This window comes from Oncorhynchus gorbuscha, linkage group LG15 (genome assembly GCF_021184085.1).
Source record: "Oncorhynchus gorbuscha isolate QuinsamMale2020 ecotype Even-year linkage group LG15, OgorEven_v1.0, whole genome shotgun sequence".
Taxonomy (NCBI): Eukaryota; Metazoa; Chordata; class Actinopteri; order Salmoniformes; family Salmonidae; genus Oncorhynchus; species Oncorhynchus gorbuscha.
This window is the reverse complement of record NC_060187.1, coordinates 37870962-37897233: the sequence shown is the minus strand read 5'-3', so window position 1 is coordinate 37897233 and position 26272 is coordinate 37870962. Positions and strand designations below refer to the sequence as shown.

The window sequence follows — 26272 nt, the reverse complement described above, 5'->3', positions numbered from 1 at the left end:
ACAACAGCTGAGACTCCATTCTTTCTCATGTTTGGGCCATAAGCTTGGTTACGCATTGACCTTTGTTTTGGCGTGAGGCCTGCTGGCCACAATGCAACCATGCATCAGAACTACACGAAACAGCTAAGAGATGACTGGAAGTACACTTACGAGTTGGCTGTGAAATCTGCAGAGAAGAGGCAGATGTCCAACAAATGCAGATGTGACTCAAAAGTGATGGCAACAACAATCACTTAAGTTGACAGAGTGCTCGTCTAGAAGTGCATTCGAGAGAAACACAAGCTACTGATCGCTGGGAGTCTGATGTGCACATTGTGGTACGGAGGATATCAGATGACATCACAGTGTTTGAGGTGAGGTCCAAGAGAGCCGACGGCCCAGAAAGAACCCTCCACTGTGACGTGCTAAGACCCTGCGACTGACTTCCTGTCCCCACCTGATGATAACCAGCAGGAAGAAGTGAACGTCCTGACTCCACCTAACACCAGGCAGAGAATGCGGAAGCGTGGAGGTGATGTTTTAGAGAGATGGATAAGGATGTGGATGAAGACATCCCGGAGCCTTTCCCAAGTGGTCATAAGAGTCATGACATGGGAAAGGGTGTATCAGTGAATTTTGAAGTTCTGGCAGGTGATATTGCGAATGGTGAACTACAATCCTCACCATTAAAGGCTTGATCATTAAAGGCTTGATCATTAAAGGCTTGATCATTAAGGCTTGATCATTAAGGCTTGATCCTTAAGCTGAAGAGTTATCTTTGCCCAATGGGGTGAAGTCCACTGTTGAGACAGTGGAGGAGGTCACAACTGCTCCAAGAAGTTCGACTCAGGAGCGCAGACCTCACAACAGATTGAGTTATCCTATGATGCTGGCGGAAATCACACCTATGGTATCAGACCGTGAGGATCTCAAAGAGCTCTCTGACCTAGGGAGGTTCTTAGTCAATTTTGTCACAAAACAAAGTGAATTAATGCAGCATCAGTGTAAAGTCATTAAAAAGCTAATAGAACTCTTAGCTCAAACGAACAATCATGTTACTGGATTGTCGGGACAACGATGTTAAGCAGGGGAGAGTGTAACCCTGTGTTACTTTTGGATATCATAGTGCAGTTGATAGTACCAGTAAAGAACTATAGTAAAATTGTGCGTTGCCCCTTTAAAGTTCCTTAATTATTCTACGTCTGCTGCTTTATCCAGACGTGTCCTGTATTACTCGCAGAAGTATTCATGTGGGATGTTTTGTGAACGTGTTTGGAGCTACTGTTTTAGTCATATGGAACTCTGTTACTAGGTGAATTATGGATACCTGCACATCCTACACCATTGCTCTTGCTTAAAGGTGGAACTGGTTCTGAAGTCATCACGTGATCAGCGAGAGATCATCTCGTGTCCAACATAGTTCCACTTCCATCACATCCCTGCTCTTCAAAGCCATTGTGCACAAAGTTCTACAGCTTAAATAGGCATTTTATTTCTGGTATTTCCTTTCCTATGACCATAGGTTTATTTCTGACTGGTTGTATTTAGTTGTTTACATGAGATTACTGTTTATTGGAAGTTTTGAAAAGAACAACAATCTAGCAGTAATCATTTGTCTCTGAAAATACTGTTGCATATTAACTTCTGCATAAGCACACAGCTATATTTGATTATATACACAAATCTAGAGTTACACATGCAAAAGAGAACTATTAATAATGTCATTTGAAACCAATAGTCTTTGAGAATTGACAGAGCTAGGCATGTTATTTACAAATCAGGCAAAGAAAATCAAGACAAATAGGCCACAATAATAATTTACGCATTGAGGTAATCACCTGACAGGCTAAATCCCATTTTAAAGTGGAGCTACCAGTAAAATGTCCTCAAAATTTGGACTGCCTACCCAAAAAGCCTTTTCTACAATCCCACGTCTGATGTTTCTCGTGATCCAAAGAAGCACCTTTGGCGTCTGTATATTTTACTACTGCACTATTGATGAATCGCACCCTGATTTATAGATCCATTGACACTGATGAATTAGGATTGACTTCAGCAGGCAGCAAGTTTTAAAACCTCTGAAGGATTAGCCCCTTTTTTCCCCATTTTCGACCTAAAGAAGGAAATCAGACCTAAGACCAAGAATAATAGGTGAGGCACCAGTAGCCTTCTCTCTTAAAACCAAAAGTGCAAGTTGGATCCAAATAAGGTTCTTGAGAGTGATGCCATAGGGGAACCGTTTTAGGGTCTCTGAAGAACCATACAAAAATACAAAACCAGAAATGTTTCGGCCCTCCAGGACAGAAATTGAATATCCCCGCTGTAGGGTTACAAGACTTATTTGCATATTCCCCAGGGTGCCTTTGGATTGAGTTTTAGAGTTACCAGTACAACCCATGACTGTGTTTGAAATGGTTGTTGCATTAATTAAAAAACAAATCCAATCCAAATGTATTTATCATATGCAACTGAATGCAATGGGTGTAGACTTCACTGTGAAATGTGTGCTTACGAGCCCTTCCTAACAAAGAAACATAGTAATAACAAGAGGAATAAAAAAACACAAGAATTAAAATATATACAGGGAGTACCAGTACCAGATTAATGTGCAGCGGTACGAGGTATGTACATGAAGGCCGGGTAAAGTGACAAGGCATCAGGATAGATAATAATAATAATAATAATAATAATAATAATAATAATAATAATAATAATAATAATAATAATAATAATAATAATAATAAAGGGCTAAATAAAGAACATTGTAGCAACATCATATGATAAGTGTAAATAAAAGTGTGTGTGTGAGTGACTGTGTGTTTTGACTCCATTGGCTTGGGTGGCTGAAGTCTTTGGCAATTTTTTCAGCCTTCCTCTGACACAGCCTGATATAGAGGTCCTGGATGGCAGGGAGCTGAGCCCCAATGATGTACTGGGCCATCCGCATCACCCTCTGTAGCGCTTTGAAGTCGAGGGCAGTACATTTACCATACCAAGGGGTGATGCTGCCAGTCAAGGTGCTCTCGATGGTGCAGCTGTAAAACGTTTTGAGGATCTGAGGGCCCATGACAAATCTTTTCAGCCTCCTAAGGGGGAAGAGGCGCTGTCGTGCCTTCTTCAATATACATGTTTAGTCCTGTGGCCTTCACCAAGTGAGATCCTAAGTGAAAATGTTGACATTCAAATAAAATTATTTAAGACAATACAATACAGATTTCATAAGGCCTTCTTTTGAGGGCCTAGTTCTACCATAATAGAGTGGCCTGAAACTCATAGTTCACAGGTCATATCAGACCTGCAAGACACATTATGCTGACTAGTTAGATTACTTGTTGGTTATTACTGCATTGTCGGAAATAGAAGCACAAGCATTTCGATACACTCGCATTAACATCTGCTAACCAATTGTATGTGACAAATAAAATTTGATTTGATTTGTAATTCCTATTGGAATCCGGACAGATTGGGGATATTCAACATTTGGAATTTGCATTCACCTGCATTCAGAATGGCTACAAGGGTTGGAAAGACTAAGATATCAGACTACCTTAAACATCTAAACTGGAATAACCATTTCAGTAACGGGTGCAAAAAGTCCAGGTAACAGATTGGAATAGTTTCGAAAAATGTAATTTATTTATACTGTATTTGATTAGCGTAACATTTATTTATCAATCAACGTACATGCAAAAACAGATATTGAAACAAACAACTCTGCTTATCAACACCAACACTGGCGTTCTTTTTCACCACTGAGTGTTCATTTAACTTTTTACAGTGTCACTTTAACTCCTGAATCAACACTAGAAATGTTACACGGAAAAATCAACACTCGTTAACACTGTGCTATAAAAGAGACACATCTGCTGGCTTTCATACATTTCAATAAACTTTTAGAATTCTGAAGAACCGTAGATGCCATGTCAAGAACCCCACACTTACCTCAAAGGTTTTTTTTTTATCAGGCAAGAGTTCTTGAAGGAACCTTAAGAGCTGAGGAAGAACCATTCACAAACCTTTGTTTTTTTCAGTGTATAGCGTCCAACTGTTGCCACAATCACTGCATACGGCCTATTGCCTATACCTTTCAAGGAGAATGTATGTTTTTTTTATTTGCAAACATTTCTAAAAAAGTGTTTTTGCTTTGTCGTTATGGGGTATTGTGTGTAGATTGATGAGGGAAAGAAACATTTTCAACAATTTTAGAATAAGGCTGTAACGTCACAAAATATGGAAAAGGTGAAGGGGTCTGAATACTTTCCCGAATGCACAGTAAACATTCACACCCCTGAGTCAATACATATTAGAATCACATTTGGCATCGATTACAGCTGTGAGTCTTTCTGGGTAAGTCTCAAAGTGTTTCTGGATTGTGCAATATTTTCCAATTATTATTTTCAAAATTCTTCAATCTCTGTTAAATTGGTTGTTGATCATTGCTAGACAATGATTACAAGCATACCCATAACATGACGCAGCCACCACTATGCTTGACAATATGGAGAGTGGTACTCAGTAATGTGTTGTATTGGATTTATCCCAAACATAACACTTTCTATTCAGGACAAAAGTTAATTGCTTTGCCTATTTTTTTCCAGTATTACTTAGTGCCTTGTTGCAAACAGGATGCATGTTCTGGAATATTTTTATTCTGTACATGGTTACTTCTTTTCACTCTGTCAATTAGGTTAATATTGTGGAGTAACTATTATGTTGTTGATCCAAACCCAGTTTTCTCCTATCACTGCCTTTAAACTCTGTAACTATTTTAAAGTTACCATTAACCTCATGGTGAAATCCCAGAGCGCTTTCCTTCCTCTCTGGCAACTGAGTTAGGATGGACTCCTGTGTCTTTGTAGTGACTGGGTGTATTGATACACCATCCATAGTGTAATTAATAACTTCACTATGTTCAAAGGGATCTTCAACGTCTCCTTTTTCATTTGGACCCATCTATATCAATAGGTGTCTTTCTTTGCGAGGCATTGGAAAACCTCCCTGGTTTTAGTGGTTGAATCTGTGTTTGAAATTCGCTGCTCCACTGAGGGACCTGACATATTATTGCATGTGTGGGGTACAGAGATGAGGCAGTCGTTCAAAAGTCCCGTTAAACACTATTATTGCACACAGAGTGAGTCCATGCAACGTATTATGTGACTTGTTATGCACATTTTTACTCCTGAACATATTTAGGTTTGTCATAACAAAGCATAACAAAAAAAAAATTTTTTCCATCTCTATTTCATCTATTTTAAATTCCAGCTGTAGCTCAACAAAATGTGGAAAAAGTGAAGGGGTGAATATATCATGTGTGTGAAATAAACAATGTGTGCATCCTCTCCTGACTGAAAACTCAAAGGTGGATAGGCTACCTTGCCATTTTTTTATAATATAATAATATATGCCATTTAGCAGACGCTTTTATCCAAAGCGACTTACAGTCATGTGTGCATACATTCTACGTATGGGTGGTCCCGGGGATCGAACCCACTACCCTGGCGTTACAAGCGCCATGCTCTACCAACTGAGCTACGAAGTGCAAGATTGTTTAGAAGAACAGAGTTTTTATTCATGGCAGTAGCATGATGTTAAGCATTTCAATTAATATTTAACCTTTGAGAAATCACATGTTCTGGTGCCAAGTTAGGCAGCTTTATCAGGCTAAACCAAAGTCTCTTATCCAGGACTCCCAAATAGCTCAAGGTAAATGTTGCTTGGCGAGGGCTTGCAGTTTTGCTTAAGATACATGTTTGTCTCTTATCTCTTTAAATGTCCAATGTAATCTTGTTGAGGAATTCCAGGTTTAGTTTACAACATGAGCAAACCTCTGTCTGACAAAGGGCTAACGATGTCAGACAGCCCCAGACTGAATCAGGGGCGGACTGGGACCAGAAATCGGCCCTGGGAGTTCTAACGGCAACTGTCCATTTTTTCTGCTGTGGCCACACGAGCCATTTTTGTCACCCGAGACACCCACACCGGACAATTTTTTTCCTTGAGGTCCCCATTATTAGCCAGCTCAAGATTATTTTGGCCATAAAACCCAAGTCAGATAGCGCCACTGGGCTAAAAATGGAACAGCCCATCTGGCATTTGTCCGAAATGCCAGATGGTCAGTCCACCTCTGGACTGAATGCTAACACTGTAACACAGTGCGCGCACACATGCACAGTCACGTCTTAACATTTGCGCGGGCACGTCAACATACACGCTGGAAGCACAGCCTTTGCTTTCTATAGTAGTGGTGCGCTACAGCGAATGGAATAGGTTACAAACAAGCAGGCACCATACCAGAAGTGTGAGCAGTGGTTGGTGGCACAGCTCTGTCGCGGGCAACTGATCGCTTGAAATCATGCTGGATTGACTGAAGAGGCTACTACAATCAATGGCTTGGCTTTGAAATCGTTAACATTTTATTGGAAAGGAGTGTGAGAGACAGAGGGAGAGGGAGAGCGAGGGAACAAGAGAGTGCGCACGAGTGAGAGAGGGGAGAGAGAGGTGTAAATAAAGATTATTTCAACAATGGAACTTACAATGGAGAACATTGGAAATCTGCACGGCGTATCTCATTCTCATCAAACGGGTGACTTAATGAACTCTCCGCACCACGCACGGCAGTCCTTGGCGTCGCATCGGAACTTGGTGTCGCACGGACGGTCAGCCATGGTGTCCAGTATGGCCTCAATATTAGAGGGAGCTGGGGAGTATCGCACAGACCATGCATTGTCCGGTCCCTTGCACCCCGCCATGACTATGTCCTGCGACTCCGGGATGACCATGAGCAGTACTTACACTACGCTGACACCGCTGCAGCACCTGCCTCCCATAGCCACCGTCTCGGATAAATTTCACCATCATCCTCACCCGCACGCTCACCACCATCCGGCCCATCAGCGTCTCACCGCCGGTAACGTCAGCGGCAGCTTCACGCTCATGCGGGACGACAGGAGCCTTGCCTCAATGAGCAACCTCTACGGCCACTACCCTAAAGACATGTCCGGCATGGGCCAGCCACTGTCCCCTCTCTCCAACGGCCTCGGGTCTTTGCACAACTCGCAGCAGACTCTTGGTGCCTATGGTCAGGGAGCCCACCTCTCTAACGACAAGATGCTCTCTTCGGGAGGCTTCGAGTCTCACGCTGCGATGCTGTCCCGGAGCGAGGAACATCTGGCCCGGGGATTTGGGGGCCACGGGGCCGGGATCATGTCATCCCTGAATGGTATGCACCATCACAGCCATCCGCACTCTCAGGCTAACGGATCCATGCTCTCTGACCGGGAGAGGCAGACGGCGGGGGGCGGGCAGGGTGGGTCCGGACAGGTGGAAGAAATAAACACCAAGGAGGTTGCACAACGAATAACGGCGGAACTCAAGCGCTACAGCATTCCCCAGGCCATCTTCGCCCAGCGGATCTTGTGTCGGTCCCAGGGAACCCTGTCTGACCTGCTGAGGAACCCTAAACCCTGGAGTAAACTCAAGTCTGGCCGGGAAACCTTCCGGAGGATGTGGAAGTGGCTGCAAGAACCGGAGTTCCAGAGAATGTCGGCACTCAGACTAGCAGGTGAGTAAAGAGACGTCCAAATGTGAAGGGATCTTAGAAGTCAATGTGGCGAGACTATCAATCGCTACTCAAACAGATATCACTGTAACAAGTTAGCATAGATTCTTTGAGGAGTTAACAATGGCTATTATTCTTTAAACTTTGTTAAACCAGCATGTTGAATTGGTTGTTTGAAAAGATATTTAAATCCAGATTGGATTGACTGCTTCATGCTCATATAATAAAGTATGACAGAGTAAACAGCAGCTATGCTGTGGTAGTCTACTCTGCAGGTGATATTCTAATTAGCTGTTAAACTTGAAGACAGCAAATAGAAATGAACTTGTTTCAAGTTTTTGAATAATCACTAGTGTGCTTCCAACGTTATACTTGAATCAATTTTACGCACGCGCGTAATGTGGAACACACACACACACACACACACACACACACACACACACACACACACACACACACACACACACACACACACACACACACACACACACACACACACACACACACACACACACACACACGACAAGGTGTTTAGACCACAGACAATAGGAAATCAAACAGGGAAAGCATTGCATCAAATTGATTGTGCTTCTCTGTAACTGTATAATTTGGGCCACAATAACGCATCTAGGCCTACACTGGTGGGATTATTGACCAGAAGTTCAAAATACACATATTCACTCTTCTTCTGGTGTTGAGTCGTTCCATTAGCCTCATGTTAAATATCGTTTTGTCAGCGTATTATGTATCAAATGGAGCTGGAATTCTCGTGGGCTTTCCCTTCCCCTGTCTACTCCGCGAGGCACAAACAAGGCGCGTCTGAGATGCTAGGGCCTAGCAGTGAGTCGGGAGCGTGACCTCTTGCGAATCGATACTTCGGGTCCCCGCGTCCCTTTTCAAAGTAGAACACTGATAAATGATCGATTTGGATCTGAAAGACAGCTCAACAAACAGATGCGCCTGTCTTTGATTTTCAACATTCTGCGGCTTACGCTTTATTTATAAAGTTTCCAAGTCCTTTTTATAGGTGGAATAGAGACTTCATAGTGATATTGTGATTATGAATAAGTAATGAAAATAAGAACTGAATGGAGGTGAAATAAAAATTGGCCTTATGTCAGAATGAACTGTGAACGATGACGTTCCTTAAATCTACAACATAGCAACTCTAAAACACCAGCAATATCACTACAGTCGAAGTTGTACATTGTGTTGTAGCCTGTACTGGCTCTAAAAATTCATAAGCCTAGTATAGCAGCCTAGAATGTTGTTGTTTTTAGATAGGTCTATGCAACTCTAATGCACAAAACTAAAAAGTATTAAGGCCTACACTAACCTACTTAAGGATGGCAAAGCAAAAAAGCTACAGGCATTTACTTCAATAGTGTTATTGGTATTAGTTGAACCCCAAACATAATCAATACTTGGTCTCAAGTTTGGAAATGCACCAGAAATGTACAATTTAATTGGCAATCATTGCTATAATAACTCCACTTTGAGACTGAGAAATATATTTCGAGAGATGGAATGTTTATATAGCTACGATTGAACTATTTATCCATTATTTCCACATTTACCTGAATTCATAAGTTATAACCATTTATTCATTCATCAGTTCATTTATTCATTTTTCCAGTGAGATGTAAGAGTTTGTAACAATGACCACCGGGCTATCCCAAGCCCCTGCGGTGAAAGCTCCAAGAAGACAACAAAAAAAAAGCAACCGAAAATTGTGTTCTTGTACAAGATATAAAGCTTAGGAGATAATTAACGAGTTGGAAGTGAGGGCCACTTTCATTGATGTTTCTCCAAATGACTCCGTTTGGACATGCACGCGCTTCAAAACGCCAATCAGTACTTCTCTGTCTTATTTCAGTGGACAGTTCAATTAAGCAGACATAGTGGCATATTTTAGTTCCAGTCAATGTCCTATTGAAAAGCACTTCATGGCATGTAAATTGTTCCGCATTTAGTGGGGTTCTGGTAAATAAAGATTTAAACACTCTTCAATTGTCTCTTTAAGTGCCATTGCTGTTAAACCTAATTGAGCAGTGGGGTTTTAAAGCACCCCCCCCCACACACACACACACACACACACACACACACACACACACACACACACACACACACACACACACACACACACACACACACACACACACTATGATACAAACCTCTCAATGAATGGACTGAAGGCACAAAACTAGAGCTATGGCACATAACTTCCCATACATGTGTATTTCTGCATGCATGTAGTCCTACAGTATGCCTGTGTATGTGTAGCATGCATGCACGTTCGTATGCATTCATTTTAGAATTGATACGCCTGTGCTCCATTTGTAACCCCGATGGCTATTCTTCATACTTCATTAGTTTACAGGCTATAGGCCTAATAGGTATAGTGCAAGAATCATTAATTATTATCAAGTATCAATCAATATCATTCGTAGTAGTGATATTATCGTGATTGTTATGGTTATTGTTGTTATGCTTATGATTATGGCTGTGATTGTCAAATAGCTGCGCTCTTTGTGAGCGAGTGGTTATCCTCTGGCCCTGACGTGCTGCCTGTTGTCATGTGAGCTACCTTGTGCTGCCTGTTGTCATGTGAGCTACCTTGTGCTGCCTGTTGTCATGTGAGCTACCTTGTGCTGCCTGTTGTCATGTGAGCTACCTTGTGCTGCCTGTTGTCATGTGAGCTACCTTGTGCTGCCTGTTGTCATGTGAGCTACCTTGTGCTGCCTGTTGTCATGTGAGCTACCTTGTGCTGCCTGTTGTCATGTGAGCTACCTTGTGCTGCCTGTTGTCATGTGAGCTACCTTGTGCTGCCTGTTGTCATGTGAGCTACCTTGTGCTGTCAGTTGTCATGTGAGCTACCTTGTGCTGTCAGTTGTCATGTGAGCTACCTTGTGCTGCCTGTTGTCATGTGAGCTACCTTGTGCTGCCTGTTGTCATGTGAGCTACCTTGTGCTGCCTGTTGTCATGTGAGCTACCTTGTGCTGCCTGTTGTCATGTGAGCTACCTTGTGCTGCCTGTTGTCATGTGAGCTACCTTGTGCTGCCTGTTGTCATGTGAGCTACCTTGTGCTGCCTGTTGTCATGTGAGCTACCTTGTGCTGTCAGTTGTCATGTGAGCTACCTTGTGCTGTCAGTTGTCATGTGAGCTACCTTGTGCTGCCTGTTGTCATGTGAGCTACCTTGTGCTGCCTGTTGTCATGTGAGCTACCTTGTGCTGTCAGTTGCTCGCAGGCAAAATGACAAATGACTGTGGTATGTAAATGGTGGGAGCTACATTTTACTTATTGCATTTCAATTCGCCATTATCCACTGTGCGCATGTGGGTTGGGAGTGGGAGTTAGGATTCTAAAAGGGAGGGTGCGGATTCTCGTTCGGCCACATCAATCAATACATTCAAATTACTATTCCAAATTCATCATAGTCCCACAAATCAATGCCGCTTCCCTGCTTAGCTAATGTGAAAATGCCAGTGTCTGCACACTCACATGACAATCTTCCCCAGGAAATTAAAAACAGAGCACGATGTAGTCAAATGAGGGGGGCTGCGTGCCCTTTATTCGCACACCATAAAACACATGGTTACAAATGTGTGCTGCGTTGTCCCCGAGTGGAGGGCAAGGTGAATCTCACTACAGTGCAAACCTATAGTATGGCCTACAATTAAGTCCAACCTGTGCCTCGTAACGCATTACGTTGATCATGTATCAAGCTGATTGGCTTTTTAGGACAGCTAATTTACAAAAACAAGCTCACAAAGTGTATATGTTGAAATGTTGAACCAACGCAAACAAGGGTGCATTATAGTAAACACAACAACTTGGATTGTGTCGAGAAAGTTACGGAATGTCTGAGAGACATTTAAAGATTGCATTTACGATCAAAACAATTCGTATTTGCATCTGCGTTGAATTCCACACTCCATCTCAATGTATTTAGTCGGGTCAATAATGCAGTGATCGATAACGATAGCCAGTGCATCTATCAATTATTCCGCCTCAGCACTCTCTCCCATTGGACTCTCCCAGAGCGGTGGGGGGTGTCGGGAGCTGAAGGGGGTGGAGAGACTGGAAAAATCCCCCATTGCACACCTTTTTCTCTCTCTCTGTTGTAATCATGTTACATCTGTAGACTGGATGGCAAACTCACTCTCAAAACACCCTTTGGGGTTTGGGTTATACAATCAGCCTGGATCTGTGTAAACATGTATTCACCAACGCATTGTTCCAGACACACTCGGGAGCCAAGAGGAAGACAATAGAGACAACAAAACTGATTCGATGCCGAACCACCCATGCGTAAAATACGACGCAATGAAACATCTCGCAAGAGCATCAAGTTCATTTATCCAAAATGTAAAGGGGGAATATCAAAATTGTGTCGTTTGTAAAAATTCGATGTTGGGGGTGAGATTATTCTCTGTTCTGTTCTGTTCTGTTCTGTTCTGTTCTCTAACAAAATACAGGCAGACTATGCATAGGGAGAGAATAGCTCAATCAACTTCATTAGAGGCTAGGCCTACAATCACATCAAGGGAGGTCAACCTCTCTGCTGTCCCCATACCTTTTCCTATTTGTGGATGGAGCAGATTTTTAAGATGGCTATGCTACTCACGAAAAGCTAATATAAGTAAAAGGAGTATTTTATGAATCTATTACCTAGCAGTCATCCGCATCCTTCATATACTCGGAAAAATGGCTGCCTGCCTCTAAACAGTTGGGACGTAATCCCAATGCCATCACTGTACCTAAGCATCGACCAACCCAGCCTGTTCCACACACCACTAGCATTTCTATCCACCTCCAAGTGTATTTGCTACAGAAATGCTCACCCCCACCGACAAAAAACATTTTCATTTGGGATCACCGCTGTCCATGGTGATGAAATTAGGCCTTTATTAACCGTACTGTTGGCCTGTTTGAGGTAATGAATTTAGGCTTTGCTGTAGCCCTTTCCTGCAGTCAAGTGACCTAGTGAACCAATGGGTGGAATTGTATTAATATTTGTCATAATTTCATAATTAATAAACTGTTTAGACTGAAAATCTGGTGTTTCTATGTCAAACTGTTTTGTTTTATTTCCATCATCAGTGAAGTATTTAAAGTGTAATATTGGGATGCAAACTCAAAATTGAATACATTTCAACTATATATCTGACATATATATCTGACTGGTTTAGGTGTCTTCCTTTTTTAAGCAGATAACCATGTGTGGGGTGTATAGAGAGCTTGTAGTAATAAAAGACTGTACAACAATGTATGGTTGAGGTCGGCTATGTTCATCTCCCAGATGAGTCTAATTCTTTATTTTGACATGTTCATATAGCCTGCGTCTAGAATACTGTATGTCCTTCACCCACCATTAACATGTCAAGATCAATAATATCACACAATGTCACAATCAGATCAGTCTCACCATCCTGTGTGGGCTATGTTAAGACACACAGTTCAGAGTCCCTAGAAAAAGGTCCATATTCTCAATCTGGAAAACACTTTTCTGGGAGATTCTTCTCAAGAATGCACCTTTTCCCGTACTTAAAAAAGCTAAAAGGTTTAACCAAAAGACACTCAGCAACGTATTAATCAAAAGCTGTGATGCAAGAATGTTGTTTATGTTCTAACCCGGACATCCGGTTAGCGGTTTTGATTGAATATAGCCTTTAGGCGTGATTGATTTAGAATAATCGAAAGCAGGCTTTTTCATGAAGAGACGGGTTGATACAGGCTTGCGAAATGATCGATGCGAACATTAATAATTGATAGGCATGGGGAACAGACGGGGAGAGAATCATGCAGCTGCGGTTTCACAGACGCATTTTGTTAAGCACAGCAATGTGTGCTGTAAATAGGTCTACTGGGATTCACACACGCGCGCACGCACGCACGCACGCACACACTGAAATCATGTGGCTGTTGTGGACAATGGGGGCCATTTTCTCCGGGGCGCAAATGAAAAGCTATTCACATTCTTCAAATCCATTCCAAATGTTTGTCAATGCAGCCAGATGACGAATTCTGATTTGTTTTTCTGCGTTTGAGGAGGCGAATTGAGTATAGTGATGGAGAACGTGCACTCACAGACACGGCTCCCCATTTTTCCAGTGTAGCCTATGTGCCTGCATGTGTGTATGTGATCGGGATACTGAGTGCGTCTGCGCCATACATTGTTAAGGCCGATCTGGCGAGCTCTGAATCTGTATCGATTTCCATTCCCGGGTCTCTCCCTTCCATCGCTGGAGCTGCGCCATGCAGGCATAGGCCTACTCCCGCTAACACTTCCCCCCTCCGCTCATGTGCAACACCATTTTCCCCATTAACAGCTCACCCTTCATAACGTACAACGGAATGACTATTAAACGCATGCTTTCATTGGCACTTGCATTCACACGACCAAATCCTAACTAGTGTTCCACTAATCATAGGCTATGTTGACGTTTCACTAAAATGGTGAAGCAGTATTCTATGGATAAGGGAATAGCCTAAAATGAGATTAGGCCTATGCCCAGACAGACCTACTCTGAAAATTACAAAGTGATCAATAAATGATAAACTAAAGCTCTGACACAAAGGACTGTTCCGTCCCTTACACAAGAAAATGTGGGCAGTCGCACCTGCCTGCGCCCCACTCACGCTGTACAGTAGCCTTGCTGCACTCTTGCTGCATATTAAGGGACCAATATCGTTCAAATTTTCATCCTGTATGTACATGCTCACACAGGCTACACACAGTACACACACAGTCGGGCAGAGAGAATTCACACGGGGGCATGCAATTATAAATGCAGCACATATAAGTCTATCTAACCCGTTTGCCTCAATAGGCCTACAGTTTAGAATACCGTCTATTCTATTTTAGATGATCAATTCCTCGCTTTTCCGTCGCCCCCTCGCCAAACCGGATCGATAGGAGAGAATGACCTTTAAATCAAATTGCTAGGAGACTGAACTGTGCGCACGAGGCTAGCATCTAAGGGTTAAATGACGTTGCGTCACCGATTTCAAATATAAAACAGTAAGAGAAGCCATTTGCTGAATTACAGGATCATTGTTGTAGCCTGAAATCACAGCAACATTTCCCTGCCAGATAATATGAAAAGTATTCTGTTTGTAGGCCTATCATATGTTTTATTAGGCATATTGAATAGTCTATCCAAAATCACTTTGGCACGGTAAACTGTGACTCAAATAATCAACACGTGAATTGGCATATGGCTGAAACAAAGGCATATCGTTTTGGGTTTAATCGATTTCCCAAAATATTTTGGTGAAGTGGAATGAGTAGCTAACGAGACAACATTATACATCAAGCCAACCTTCACGTTGTGTTGTTTGTAGCCTAAATGGGTATTTGTAGTGTGAAAATGTTGTGACAAGAATCAACCAGCCAATGCGCGTGCATGTGATGATGGAATCTGAGCTCATGCAAGTCAACTGCATCCACTTCTATGGGTGCGTATACTGTCCAATACAGCACTTCGCGTGCGCCCTGCGTAGCCGGGGCCTGGTGGTAAATCTCTGCGCAGTGGTGCTGAAATGCTCTCTCTCTCCTGTTAGCAGTAGACGCTTATCTGACGCCAGACAGGACATTGGTTATTAAAGGTCCGATAATGGCTTGTTTAATGCCCGATCTAAGGCGAATAGTGCAACGTTCGAAGAACAAGGCAAAGACAATGCCCACGCAATTCTTTGAAGGAGAGAAAATGCACACATCCCCATTTAAGCCTGAACGAATAGGTTAATAGTAGGGCAGCATTAGCCAATAGCCAACAAATTAGGCTGCACTGATAATTGAATGGCAACATGCAATGACAGCAGCCTCATGCATAGACCAATACTGAATTCATGGGGATTTAATGAACACAACCATGTTTGCATATTACAGGTTCGGTTGTAGACAATAGGCCTATACAAATTCTACGGCAGTATCAAGGATGATAGAAATCATATGTTTTATGAGTATGCTTTTGTAAAATTATGATTAAAACTGACTTCAGAAAAGGGTCACATTGGGCCCCGATTACCATAAAACGTGTTCGGGCACTGCATGCCAACAATCATCTGCAGACAGAATTGGCTTAATCGATTATTGTCGGATCACAGCAAAGAGATAAATAAGCAGTCGAGGGGCGTAATGTTGTGCTTGTATCAAGATGATTTGCACAATAACACATGGTTGTGTCTACATTTTACAGTGGTATGAACAGTCAAACAAATAGAAAACACGGGAATGTTACGCCTCCTTTTCTTTTTACGCCATACACATTTTTTTTCTCCAAAATTTAAACTTTTCATTTAACTCAGAGTTGAATAGTAGACAAGTAATTCCAAAGAGCATGCAGCTTGACTCATTGAAGACGGAAAACTGAAAGTTGGGACTAATTGTTATTAACCATAATTTCACATGAACAAATATGTGATCATATTACGGACATATTATTGAATACATAAATCATTAAAGAGCCTGAAAAAGACAAATATTTGAATGTCCAAACGGCCTAACCTGAGAGAGCCGAGCCTGCATGCGCTCAAATACACTGACTGTAACCTGGGTCGATCACCAGCCGATCGCAGAAAACCGCAGTCACACACACACAGTACCCACAGATGCAACCCGAAACTCCAGTTGGGCAAACCCACACAAATCAACAAAGGAACAAAACGACCGTGAAATCAATTGATGAAATAATCAATGCTATATTACATGCGAAATAAACAAACGGAGTGGAGTCCAATATAAAAATGTGAATTGATGTTTGAATATCAATTCAGTGAGGCTATCGTTCTGATTATTCAGGCCGATACTAATCCGGAATCTTTAGACCACTTTTCTACTATTGGCTACAAATGAAAAATGTTGTTGCTTATAGAAGCTATATATATATATATACACATAATTACATAAAATGCATATATCACATTCAATAATCCAATATCAAAATGAACACAATTAATATGTGTATGTGTGTACGTGTGCTTGTATGTAAATAATTCCCATGTATGGCATTAATTGCGGTTTATTACTATTCGTTCAGGATTGTCACAAGGCACAATAATTACACCACGGTGTATATCTCAATCATATAACGCAGGCAGGCTCCTTTAGCTCATTTGTTTTGGGTCCAATGCAGATAATTATGTTACCTAAACTAGCCACACGGTTGTTGACATTTTTGATACTTTCACGCCATAGTTCGCAGTGTTTTAGATGTTAATGATACAGGTCTTGTCTCTAATTTCATTAACGCAACTCACACCCACATGTTATGTGACCTCAAGCACAACTGTTTTTTTTTACCATGCTCCGCTTTTGTTCGATAGACTATAGTTATATAATTGATCAAATATTGGATTCATTTTAATTCAATTTACTCTGACTTGTTAATTCTAATAATAATTATTATGATTACTAGTCGTAGTATTTATTGATACTACAATTCTGCTTTTATTACATTGGCTACTATTTAGTCATATTTGCAGCCATTTGAGCTGCCTCGTTGGTTGAATAACATTTTCCATACAAGTTCTCATCTGCACTGTTTTTTCAGCTGACTGCGGAATTAAATCCATCAAAATTGACCTTTGAGATGATTAGCAGGCTGCTTCAGTGATAAAAATGTTCGGACCTTCCCATAAATCACTAAAAATAAGAAAAATACTCAAAGAGTGACGTAAAGTAAATCAACTTAAGGTTTATTAACATAATAAACAGAGGTAGGATTGGTACCCTGAGCCTAAGCAATATGTTTTTTTTGGGCGTTATAGAGCAAATTAAAGTTCTGAACATGTCAGGAACAGTAGTCCTATATGAGTGCGGAAGAACAAACACCACTGTGACGTTTGAACAAGCATTTCGCTACACTCGCATTAACATCTGCTAACCATGTGTATGTGACAAACACAATTTGATTTGAACAAGATTCCCTTACTGATAGGTGGGTACGCAGTGTTAATGTTGGGCACACAACTCACTCAAAAAAAGATATGCGTGGTTTCCTGTGGTAAATCATCCATACTGCCAATGAAATAACACTGACTGTTTTTTCTTCATTTTATTTTAAAACGTAAAACAACATTCCTCAACATAGTCTCTGGGCCAGGGTATTGGAGTTTTTCATTGTCTATTTGATGTTGTGGCCTGTAGGCCTATATATATATCGCTTGATGGTGTATTTCTGTTAACCAACCCATCTATACAGATTTGTTGCTATAAAACAACTTAAGAATAGGATAGGCTATGCAAAAAATGTGCATCAGTACGATCACACAAGAACAGACTGCCCACCTTCACAATATCAATTTAATATAACTGCAATTAAATAATCGAAAACGATGAGGTGATAATCCCTATTGGAATAAACTAAATAACAGCCCATATTAATGATTTGAAAAGCATATTGCATGTCCACCTCTTACACTGACCCAATGACTTGTTACATGCCAGTTATTCATAGTAAGTAATTATGAACAACAGGTTGAGTCCATGGTTGACATAGTGACTGTTTCTCGCCCGCAGTAGCCCGGCCTCTGCGGGAGAGAGTCGCACCGCACCCAATTTCAGATCAGCCCCATTCAAGCCATCGATCCCAGGCAGACCGGTTGGCTGAACGGTGCGGTTAGTTATCGATTCCCCCACCATACCCCACCCCCTCTGCTCTCCCACTTCAAATCCGACAGAGCACACACCTCTAGCCTGGCTGCTGAGACAGATTTCACACGCTCACATATTTATTTATTTCAGAAATGTGTTTATTTATTTATATAGGCCTACCTGTTTGTTTATTTTTTTTAAAGTCATCTGGAAGCATGAAGTGTCTTTTACTAAAATTGGGGATAACTCAGGTATAACCTAAAAATAATAACAATGAGATCAAATGTGTTATGATTATATACATCAAATAAGTTCACAATTAATTCACAACGAATCCCATAACATCAAATGATTTATAAACTGACAATGTCGTCCAAATTTGAGATACACCTGTTGTTATTTAGGATTTAGATAAGAAGCTCACAGACCTGACAGACCTCTTGATGTAAAAATATTCTTCTTATTATTTTCTAGTCTTAAGTATAGATCAAACCAATCTCAGCGAAGTTAGTCAATGTATTAACATGATCCCACTCTTGCAAACATGTTGCATTAGTACTTGTATTGCTGTTTCACATTAACTGTATATCTCTAACAAGAAGAATCAGTCGGTTATTGCCCTTCTTAAATCAGGGAAACACCAACATGACAGAGTGCATAAAATAAAGTAATGAGGTGTCACTCAATTCTAAATGTTTAATCATAAAACAAAAGTAGAGTTTATAACACTATTGCAATCTATGGGCACTCCTACGTTTCCCCTGCAGTCGGTTTACTGACAAATGCCACCATATTTCATTGTGCAACTTTCACTGACTTTTGTTGCCAATTATGATATGCTTTATCAATCAATTTAAGCATGACGTCTACAACATTTGCCAAGACACTAATTTAGTCATATTTGACTTCAGTTAAACATTACTGGTAATAATCTGAATGTTTCCATCGATAATCTGAACACTTGAGCACTGTTTTCAAAGGAATTATGCAACTGTGAATGGCACAGTTGTTATCACAAGTAATGAGGTACGTACATATTGTATTATATCAGGTTCTGGGCCTGCATACTTCATAATATTTATCTTAAGGTGATTAAGGAAGTGCTCACTTGGCTTCTGTTTAAGAGCAAATATTAAAGCAAACAAAAAAAACATTTGATTGGTGAATGTTGCACACAAAGAAATCTCTGACTGGTGATCTCATATATAATGGTAGCCTAATGACTGGTAAAATATGAACTATCAATAACATATTAAAAAAAATAAAATTAAAAAAATGTCAAATGAAAACGTATTGAATTGATCCTGAACTGCAGTTAGAACCATTCTTCTTCCATCAAGTGATTTGAGCCGGGTGACTTTCAAAGTGTTATTAAAGTTGTGGGGGAATGCCTTGCAGCAGAGCAGTGTGCAAGGTAAACAAACACATTGTATCAAGTTATCAGTATATTAGCATCAACTCTGCCTCATTACATTAAGGAGTATTGAGTTGGAAGTACTTTGCATTGGGAAACCTTGGCACTGCCCTGCGGTCTGAATGGGAATAAATACTGTACAAACTAGCCTTTAAAGTGCAGCCCAGTCGATACACATACTATCAATCTTTGTGCAACACAACATAAGTGAAAAACAAAAAAACATTCCTTTATAATACTGCACGTCCCATTTTACAGCACTATTCAAGGTCTGGAGAAAAGGTGCATCCGATTCTGTGGCATCTAGAATCCTGCAGGGGGAAATAATTGAGTTTTAGATAACACATTGATACATGCCAACTGGCAGTGCTTATAAGGCAGAGATAAGTGCCTCGGGTTCTTTTCTGTAAGGGCAATGGAAGCATGACTTGAAGGTGGCTTTATAGTGTGTATGATGTTGAACCGCAGCCAGTAAAAATGTTTATTGGTAGATTAATTACATCGGTAGTCTAGTGCTAGAGTAGACCATACACCCTATACACTTTCACCAGAAGTCCTGAACGGACATGTGTTTTACATTTAGGCCTGTTGACATTAAATATTTAGTCAGGGCTATTAGACATTATTAGCTATATTGTAGGACTAGATGATCATAGCCCTACGGGGCATTATATTCATTCTGCATGGCCAATAACCAAAACTCGTTACAAAATGTCGTTCATTCCATAGATCCAATGTGATTTCAATGTCTAAAGATTAGGCTACTTCTATCTTTTGACACGAACTTTATTTTACACCTAGTAGGTTTCTGTTTTTCTCATACAAATAGAAAGGCAGCACAAGATTGGCAACATGGCCTTTGGATGGCTTTTGGATAAACCAGGAACTGTAAAGCGAAGTCCTTCGAATAACAGGCTTCGTAGGCAAGTGCAATTACATAGCGGTTTATGAGAACCATTGTTTCTACAACATTTTAGCAAATAAAACCTACAATTAACCAACTCGAAAGACGCTTGCTCCATGGCGCGTCACGACACGATTAGTATTTGTAGATTATTTGGCATCCGTCTCCTTTCCCTGCATGTTTTGTGTCCCTGGCCCGCCTCTTCCCATCCTCCTTCTGATGCATATTTAATCGCACGAACTGATTTTCACACATTAATTATTCACAAATCTACCAACCGATATTGAACACCCATGGCCTTTCCCGTAACCTCTGTAATGCTAGCAGTAATAACTTCCAGAGAAAGAGAAGTTAGTCTATTTTTTGTTTTTACACAACTTTCAACTTTATATTGACACACATTTAGACTTTACATTGTGGTACAATACAAATGAGTTCAAGTCAGGATGCTCCCATCTATTGTGAGATTGTTTTGAGTGACCATGACAAAAGCCGACACCCATAGGCTATATTATGGTAAACCCTATACCGACCCAAATGTATCGATTGGTAATTATGATGATTAATTGAGTAGGGTAGGCCTATACTCTGATGGCTGCTCTGATTACCATCTCTAAAATGTGTTAAATGGCATTTTACAGAAATGTGAGAACTTAGGCTCGTATTCTGCACAATATGTCAATACTAATAAGAGGAGTTAGGTACATATAGCTTCAATCTTATATGAACACATTTCAGAGCACATTTTGTTTCTGCCAAAGCATGAGGCACAGTATTGTATCTTAATACAATACTGTTTGGAATGAGTTGCTTTAATAGCAACTTCCCCCTAACCTTATACACACGTCAAACGTAGGCTATAGGCGATTATCCAATACAATTCTCAAGTATAGGACTGGAAATATATTGAATAAACAAAAAATATAATTGTATATATTTAGCCTATCTATTTATTAATTTTACTACGATTATTCCACTGCAGCCACAGCTAAGTAACGAACGGGTAGACTAATTGCCAGGGTGTTAGGCCGGAAAGAGTAGACCAACTTGGAAGCCAAAAATAAAAGCCAAATACATTTCTATTATGAGTCCAATGTGGATAGTTCTTTGTGCATGAGTTTATGTCCGTCTCTGTGCCTACTGTAGCTCTAAAAGCTGCAGTGATCGATTTTCTTCTTCTCTACGGCGCGCTTGGTTCAGTAATCAGGGCCCCCTTCCTCATCGATCGATCGCTATTGATTACTAAATCCAGCGCCTGTAGCAAGGCAGCCCAGTATGGGGCCCCATACGGCCAGAGCACAGCGCTAGTGACACCTTCTGACTGACTAAGAGACGATAAAACAACGGGGCCAAAAGGCTCCCACAGAGCTCTGTGTACAACTCGAACATAATGAGATGAAGGGGCTGGATGGAGAGGGGGATAAGAGTGGATAGCTGTGTTAATAATTATACACTACACACATCAATAGCCTGTTGAATCTAATGTCATCTGTTGCTCAAGCTAACTACAATGACGATACATCCAGACTATATGAAACTATCATCATCACCACAACAACTAAACCAGCAGCACTAACTGATGCGCTATAAATTAATGTCAATGGGGTAGGCTAAACACTGTACAAGTGTGTCAATAGTGCAGACCCAGGGTATAGTGTATGTGGGTAGAGTAGGAAAGGCCTGTAGTGTTGATGTGAAACATGAATATGATGGATGTGCTGGTGTGGAGGTTAGACGGCTGTAGTAAACAGATTTGACATGCAATGGCTGATCAATGGGCTCTGGACCACTGTAATTAGACACACAGCGCCAAAGCCTTGCTCCAGCCACTTCAGCACAATCACACACACACACACACACACACACACAGGCGCACACACATCAGAGAAAGTGAAGAATAAAGGAATAAAGGGACATTGGAGTGAAAAAAGGTAGAAAAAGAGGGTAATTATGGCAACAGCAGGGGAAATAACCCACTGCCTTGATTCTTCAGGGACGAAACGCACCTCCTCCACATCTATACCCGTCTCATCATGTTTTCACTCTTCATTTCACCTTTATACATAGTTCATACTTAGTTTACTGTACATGACATATTCTGTACATTTTTATTTAGTGCCTCTAAGTATTACTAGATGTTTTCTCTTCAAATTGCTCCTCATAGAAGTCAGTACACACTCAACACTCCATTTTGTGTTGGAGGCAGTTATAAATACCACCTCAGAGCTCAATGGACAGGGCTCCAGTGGCTCTGTTTGATGTAGCAGACGGCAGACCTGCTGGAGGGGATTCTGACCTCCGTCCCTGTAGAGAACCCCCCAATTCCTACAGCAATGTGGGTCAATATCTCCCTCTCTACCACTCCCTCTCTCATACACACATGCACACACACTAAGCTCTCTTTCTCCCTTCTCACACTCTCTGTCTCTCACTCACTCACGCACGCGCACATACACACACGTACACACAGGCACACAAACACACACACACACACAAACGCTCACTTTTGTGTAACAGTCACTCAGTCTCCCATTGCGACCCAAACTGCATTAATATTGAATCAAACAGCAGTGTCTCCACCAGGCAGCCAGAGCAGCTCACCGCAGGCTAGCTCCGTCTGCACTCTGCAGGATGGAAGGAATATTCCCACTGGGCACCAAGTTTAATACATGGCAATATAAGGGAGCACAATCTGTTTTGCTGCTGTTGAAACCTGTTTTTATGTCTGGCTAATGGCTAATTTCCCACACCTTCCCCTAATTCTCCCTCTGCATCTCTCACCATTTTACTCTATCTGAAACACTCATGTTCATATAGTATTACAGTACTATAACACTGCATTTATGCTATGTTTATCTCTTCCCTTTTTGTCTTCCCAACCCCAACTCTACCACCCCTTACAGCCTGCAAGCGCAAGGAGCAGGAGCAGCACAAAGACTGCAACATGGCGCCCAAAAAGCAGCGGCTGGTCTTCACAGACCTGCAGCGCCGCACACTCATCGCCATCTTCAAGGAGAACAAGCGCCCGTCCAAGGAGATGCAGATCACCATCTCCCAGCAGCTGGGCCTGGAGCTCAACACCGTCAGCAACTTCTTCATGAATGCCCGGCGCCGCTGCGTGGATCGCTGGCACGACGAACACGGCACCAGCCCCGGCCAGCCGGGCACCTCGGCCAACACCTTCTCCAAAGCCTGAGAGGCCCGGGGGGAGCCACGGGGTGGCATGGGGACGGGAAGGTAGTACCTCCTGTAGCCCACTCCGTTCCCAATAACCATGTTGATGCCTCATTCCTTCCATGCAACCACCTCTTGGTCAGTCGTACCTTTAACCACAACGATCTGAAAGTCTCACCACTGGACTGTTATGAAGCAAGTGAAACCTAAAGGTAACATGTAGTCAGGTCCACACAAGGACAATCATCTTTTTTTTGATTGAATTGGGTTTCTTTTCTTTTGATGTGTCAGTCCATCTACACTACAGGCACCATGATACGTTGCTATGTTTAAACGATCGCAACATCAAGCCTCAGCCAGCCTCCCTATCCAGGTAGTTGCTGCTGAATCCCTCCAAGCTCTCCCCTTTGTGTCTGCTATGAGTCTGCTCAGCCCCATTCTCTACTCACATTTCTCAACAAAGACAAAAGAACATCAATAAACCTGACAGCACACAGCCCTGTTATCTAACCCAGTCCTGTGCGCAAGACCATCCTAGAGAAAACAACACAACCCCATGAAAAAAACAAAAGCTCGACCAGTCTTCTCCTCCCTCTCTCCACTCCTTCTTTGCCAAAGGTATTCCCTGATGGCCAGCCATTTCAGCGAGCCACTCGGATCATACGCCGGCAAACTAATGAATTGAAAAATGAATCGATGCGGACAGGGAGAGGGAGCAGGGCCTTGACCCTTCCTGAAGGTGAAACAGAAGACGCTTGGCAGTAAAGATACTCAGGTCTGCCCGGCTGCCCAGGTCTATATTTTTGCACAGATGTTGGAGGCCTGCAGGGAGACTGTCGTTGCTTTGGAGAAGCAGAAGCGTCTGTGTTTGTGACCATCGGGGAGGAGATATGTCTGGACATGCTCTTTGTTCAGGAGGGAGCTGCTTGTCACTGATCAATACAGAAACCAAGCGACAACACGGCCAGGCAGGCATCCAGCCAACTGTATTACAGCTGCTGCAGAAAAGAATGTAAGAAGAGCACATAGGGAACTCAATGGAGGTGGCGACACAATGGCCTCACCCGGCGGCAGCGTCCAGTCTACTCTGCACTGAAGGTGCCCTAGTGCCCCCTGCTGGTTATAGGAGAAGCTGCAGACCGCAGTCCTCTTAGGAGAAGCTTCTCAGTGTGTTCCAGGGCTGGGGAGAGAGAGGCCATGGCACAACATTTTCAGGCCCTCGCACCTCTCTGAAGGCAGATCAATAGAGAGCCATTATCCTATTGTTGTTCCTCATCCAACAAGGACTGGTGAAGTAGGAGGAGGGGATGGTTCAACCAGCCGCCTATACACTGGGAAAAAGAAGAGGCAGGTTTTTAGTAAACACTCCAAATTCGTTACCTTGATAACACTCACCAAGCAAATAGATTACCTTGTGTCACAACATACACGTCAGGTTATTGAAAAGATACACTCAGAAACACATACAGTTGATACAGAGATATGTCTCAGTTTAATTTAGTGGACAGAGGGGTAATGATGGATGCAGAAACATTTGAGGTGCTACGGAGATTTAGTATTACATCATCGTTTACTCAAAAATGGTGGGGAGGCTTCCTGTTTTGAAACTGAATGACACACAGTTTAGATGCATCCGTCTTTTACCAGAAATAGGGATCAGCAGATTTGGAAAAGAGCCAATCTTCCACTTGATATTCCCACCCAATGGTTATTGTCTGTGGCATGCCGCGACATACTACAGTCACAAATGCTACAAGAACTAGTGCCAATGCTAACTGCCTTAATGATAATCAGAGAATATGGCATTGCATTCACATACAGCTACAGTGTGCCCTACTCCTACTGATGGGCAGTATGTGCCATAGCAACCCACAATAAACTTTTAAGTGAATTAGAATCTGCTTTTTTCAGAAAACAAAAAAATGTACCCGATTTTATTAAAGCATACAATACCAAACCTCAAAACTACAAAGATACCACAATATGTTACAAAGAAAATACACCGACACATACAGGACACATTTTGAAACAGAGGAAAATCTCTCTCGCTTTCATTCTATCTTTGGTTATCTACCTCCTCTTCCCCTACCCCCTCTTTTCTCCCTCTTTCTTTCTTACACTCTATAATATTGATGCGGGTAATTAGTACCATAGACACAAAGTTTATATTTCTTGTTACTTTTGTGCTCTGTCGTGCATAAGTAAGGCACCTTGTTGATAAATCAAAAAAAGACAAAATGTAAGGACTTTTTAAAAGAAGAGAAAAAGATGGATGCAAGGACCGAGACCAATGAAGGACATCTTGTTTTGCATTATATGTGAATATTGACGAGGAGGAGATATCTCCCAAGAGAAGGAGAAACCAGGGAGATGGACGATGTATTCTTTCATGGCGTTTCATGTCGGGCTGCGGTCCGTACATCAGCACCCCTTTAATCTGAGCCTCAAAACTGGCTGTGGAAAGGGGACGCAGCATGACCTCCATACGTCCTTTCTGGTTATGTGTGTGTATGGGGGGGGGGGGGTTGAAGGTTAAAGGGGAGTTGGGACATGGATGCTATCTGAATGGTCTTAAAATGCAACTGTAGCATTTCCAACAATATAGTTAGATTAACTGTGCAGATTAGATAAGACATTGTCAT

The 26272-nt window shown here is 41.8% G+C and overlaps 1 protein-coding gene across 1 annotated transcript; it reads left to right on the top strand.

Moving 5' to 3' along the window:
- The first annotated feature begins 6275 nt into the window (after window positions 1-6275).
- Window positions 6276-26050, top strand: onecut3a (one cut homeobox 3a). Its single transcript, XM_046299798.1, has 2 exons — window positions 6276-7540; window positions 23360-26050. Exons 1-2 carry the CDS (start codon window positions 6502-6504, stop codon window positions 23650-23652), a joined length of 1332 nt encoding a protein of 443 aa, XP_046155754.1. The 5' UTR covers window positions 6276-6501; the 3' UTR covers window positions 23653-26050.
- The last annotated feature ends 222 nt before the right edge of the window (window positions 26051-26272 follow it).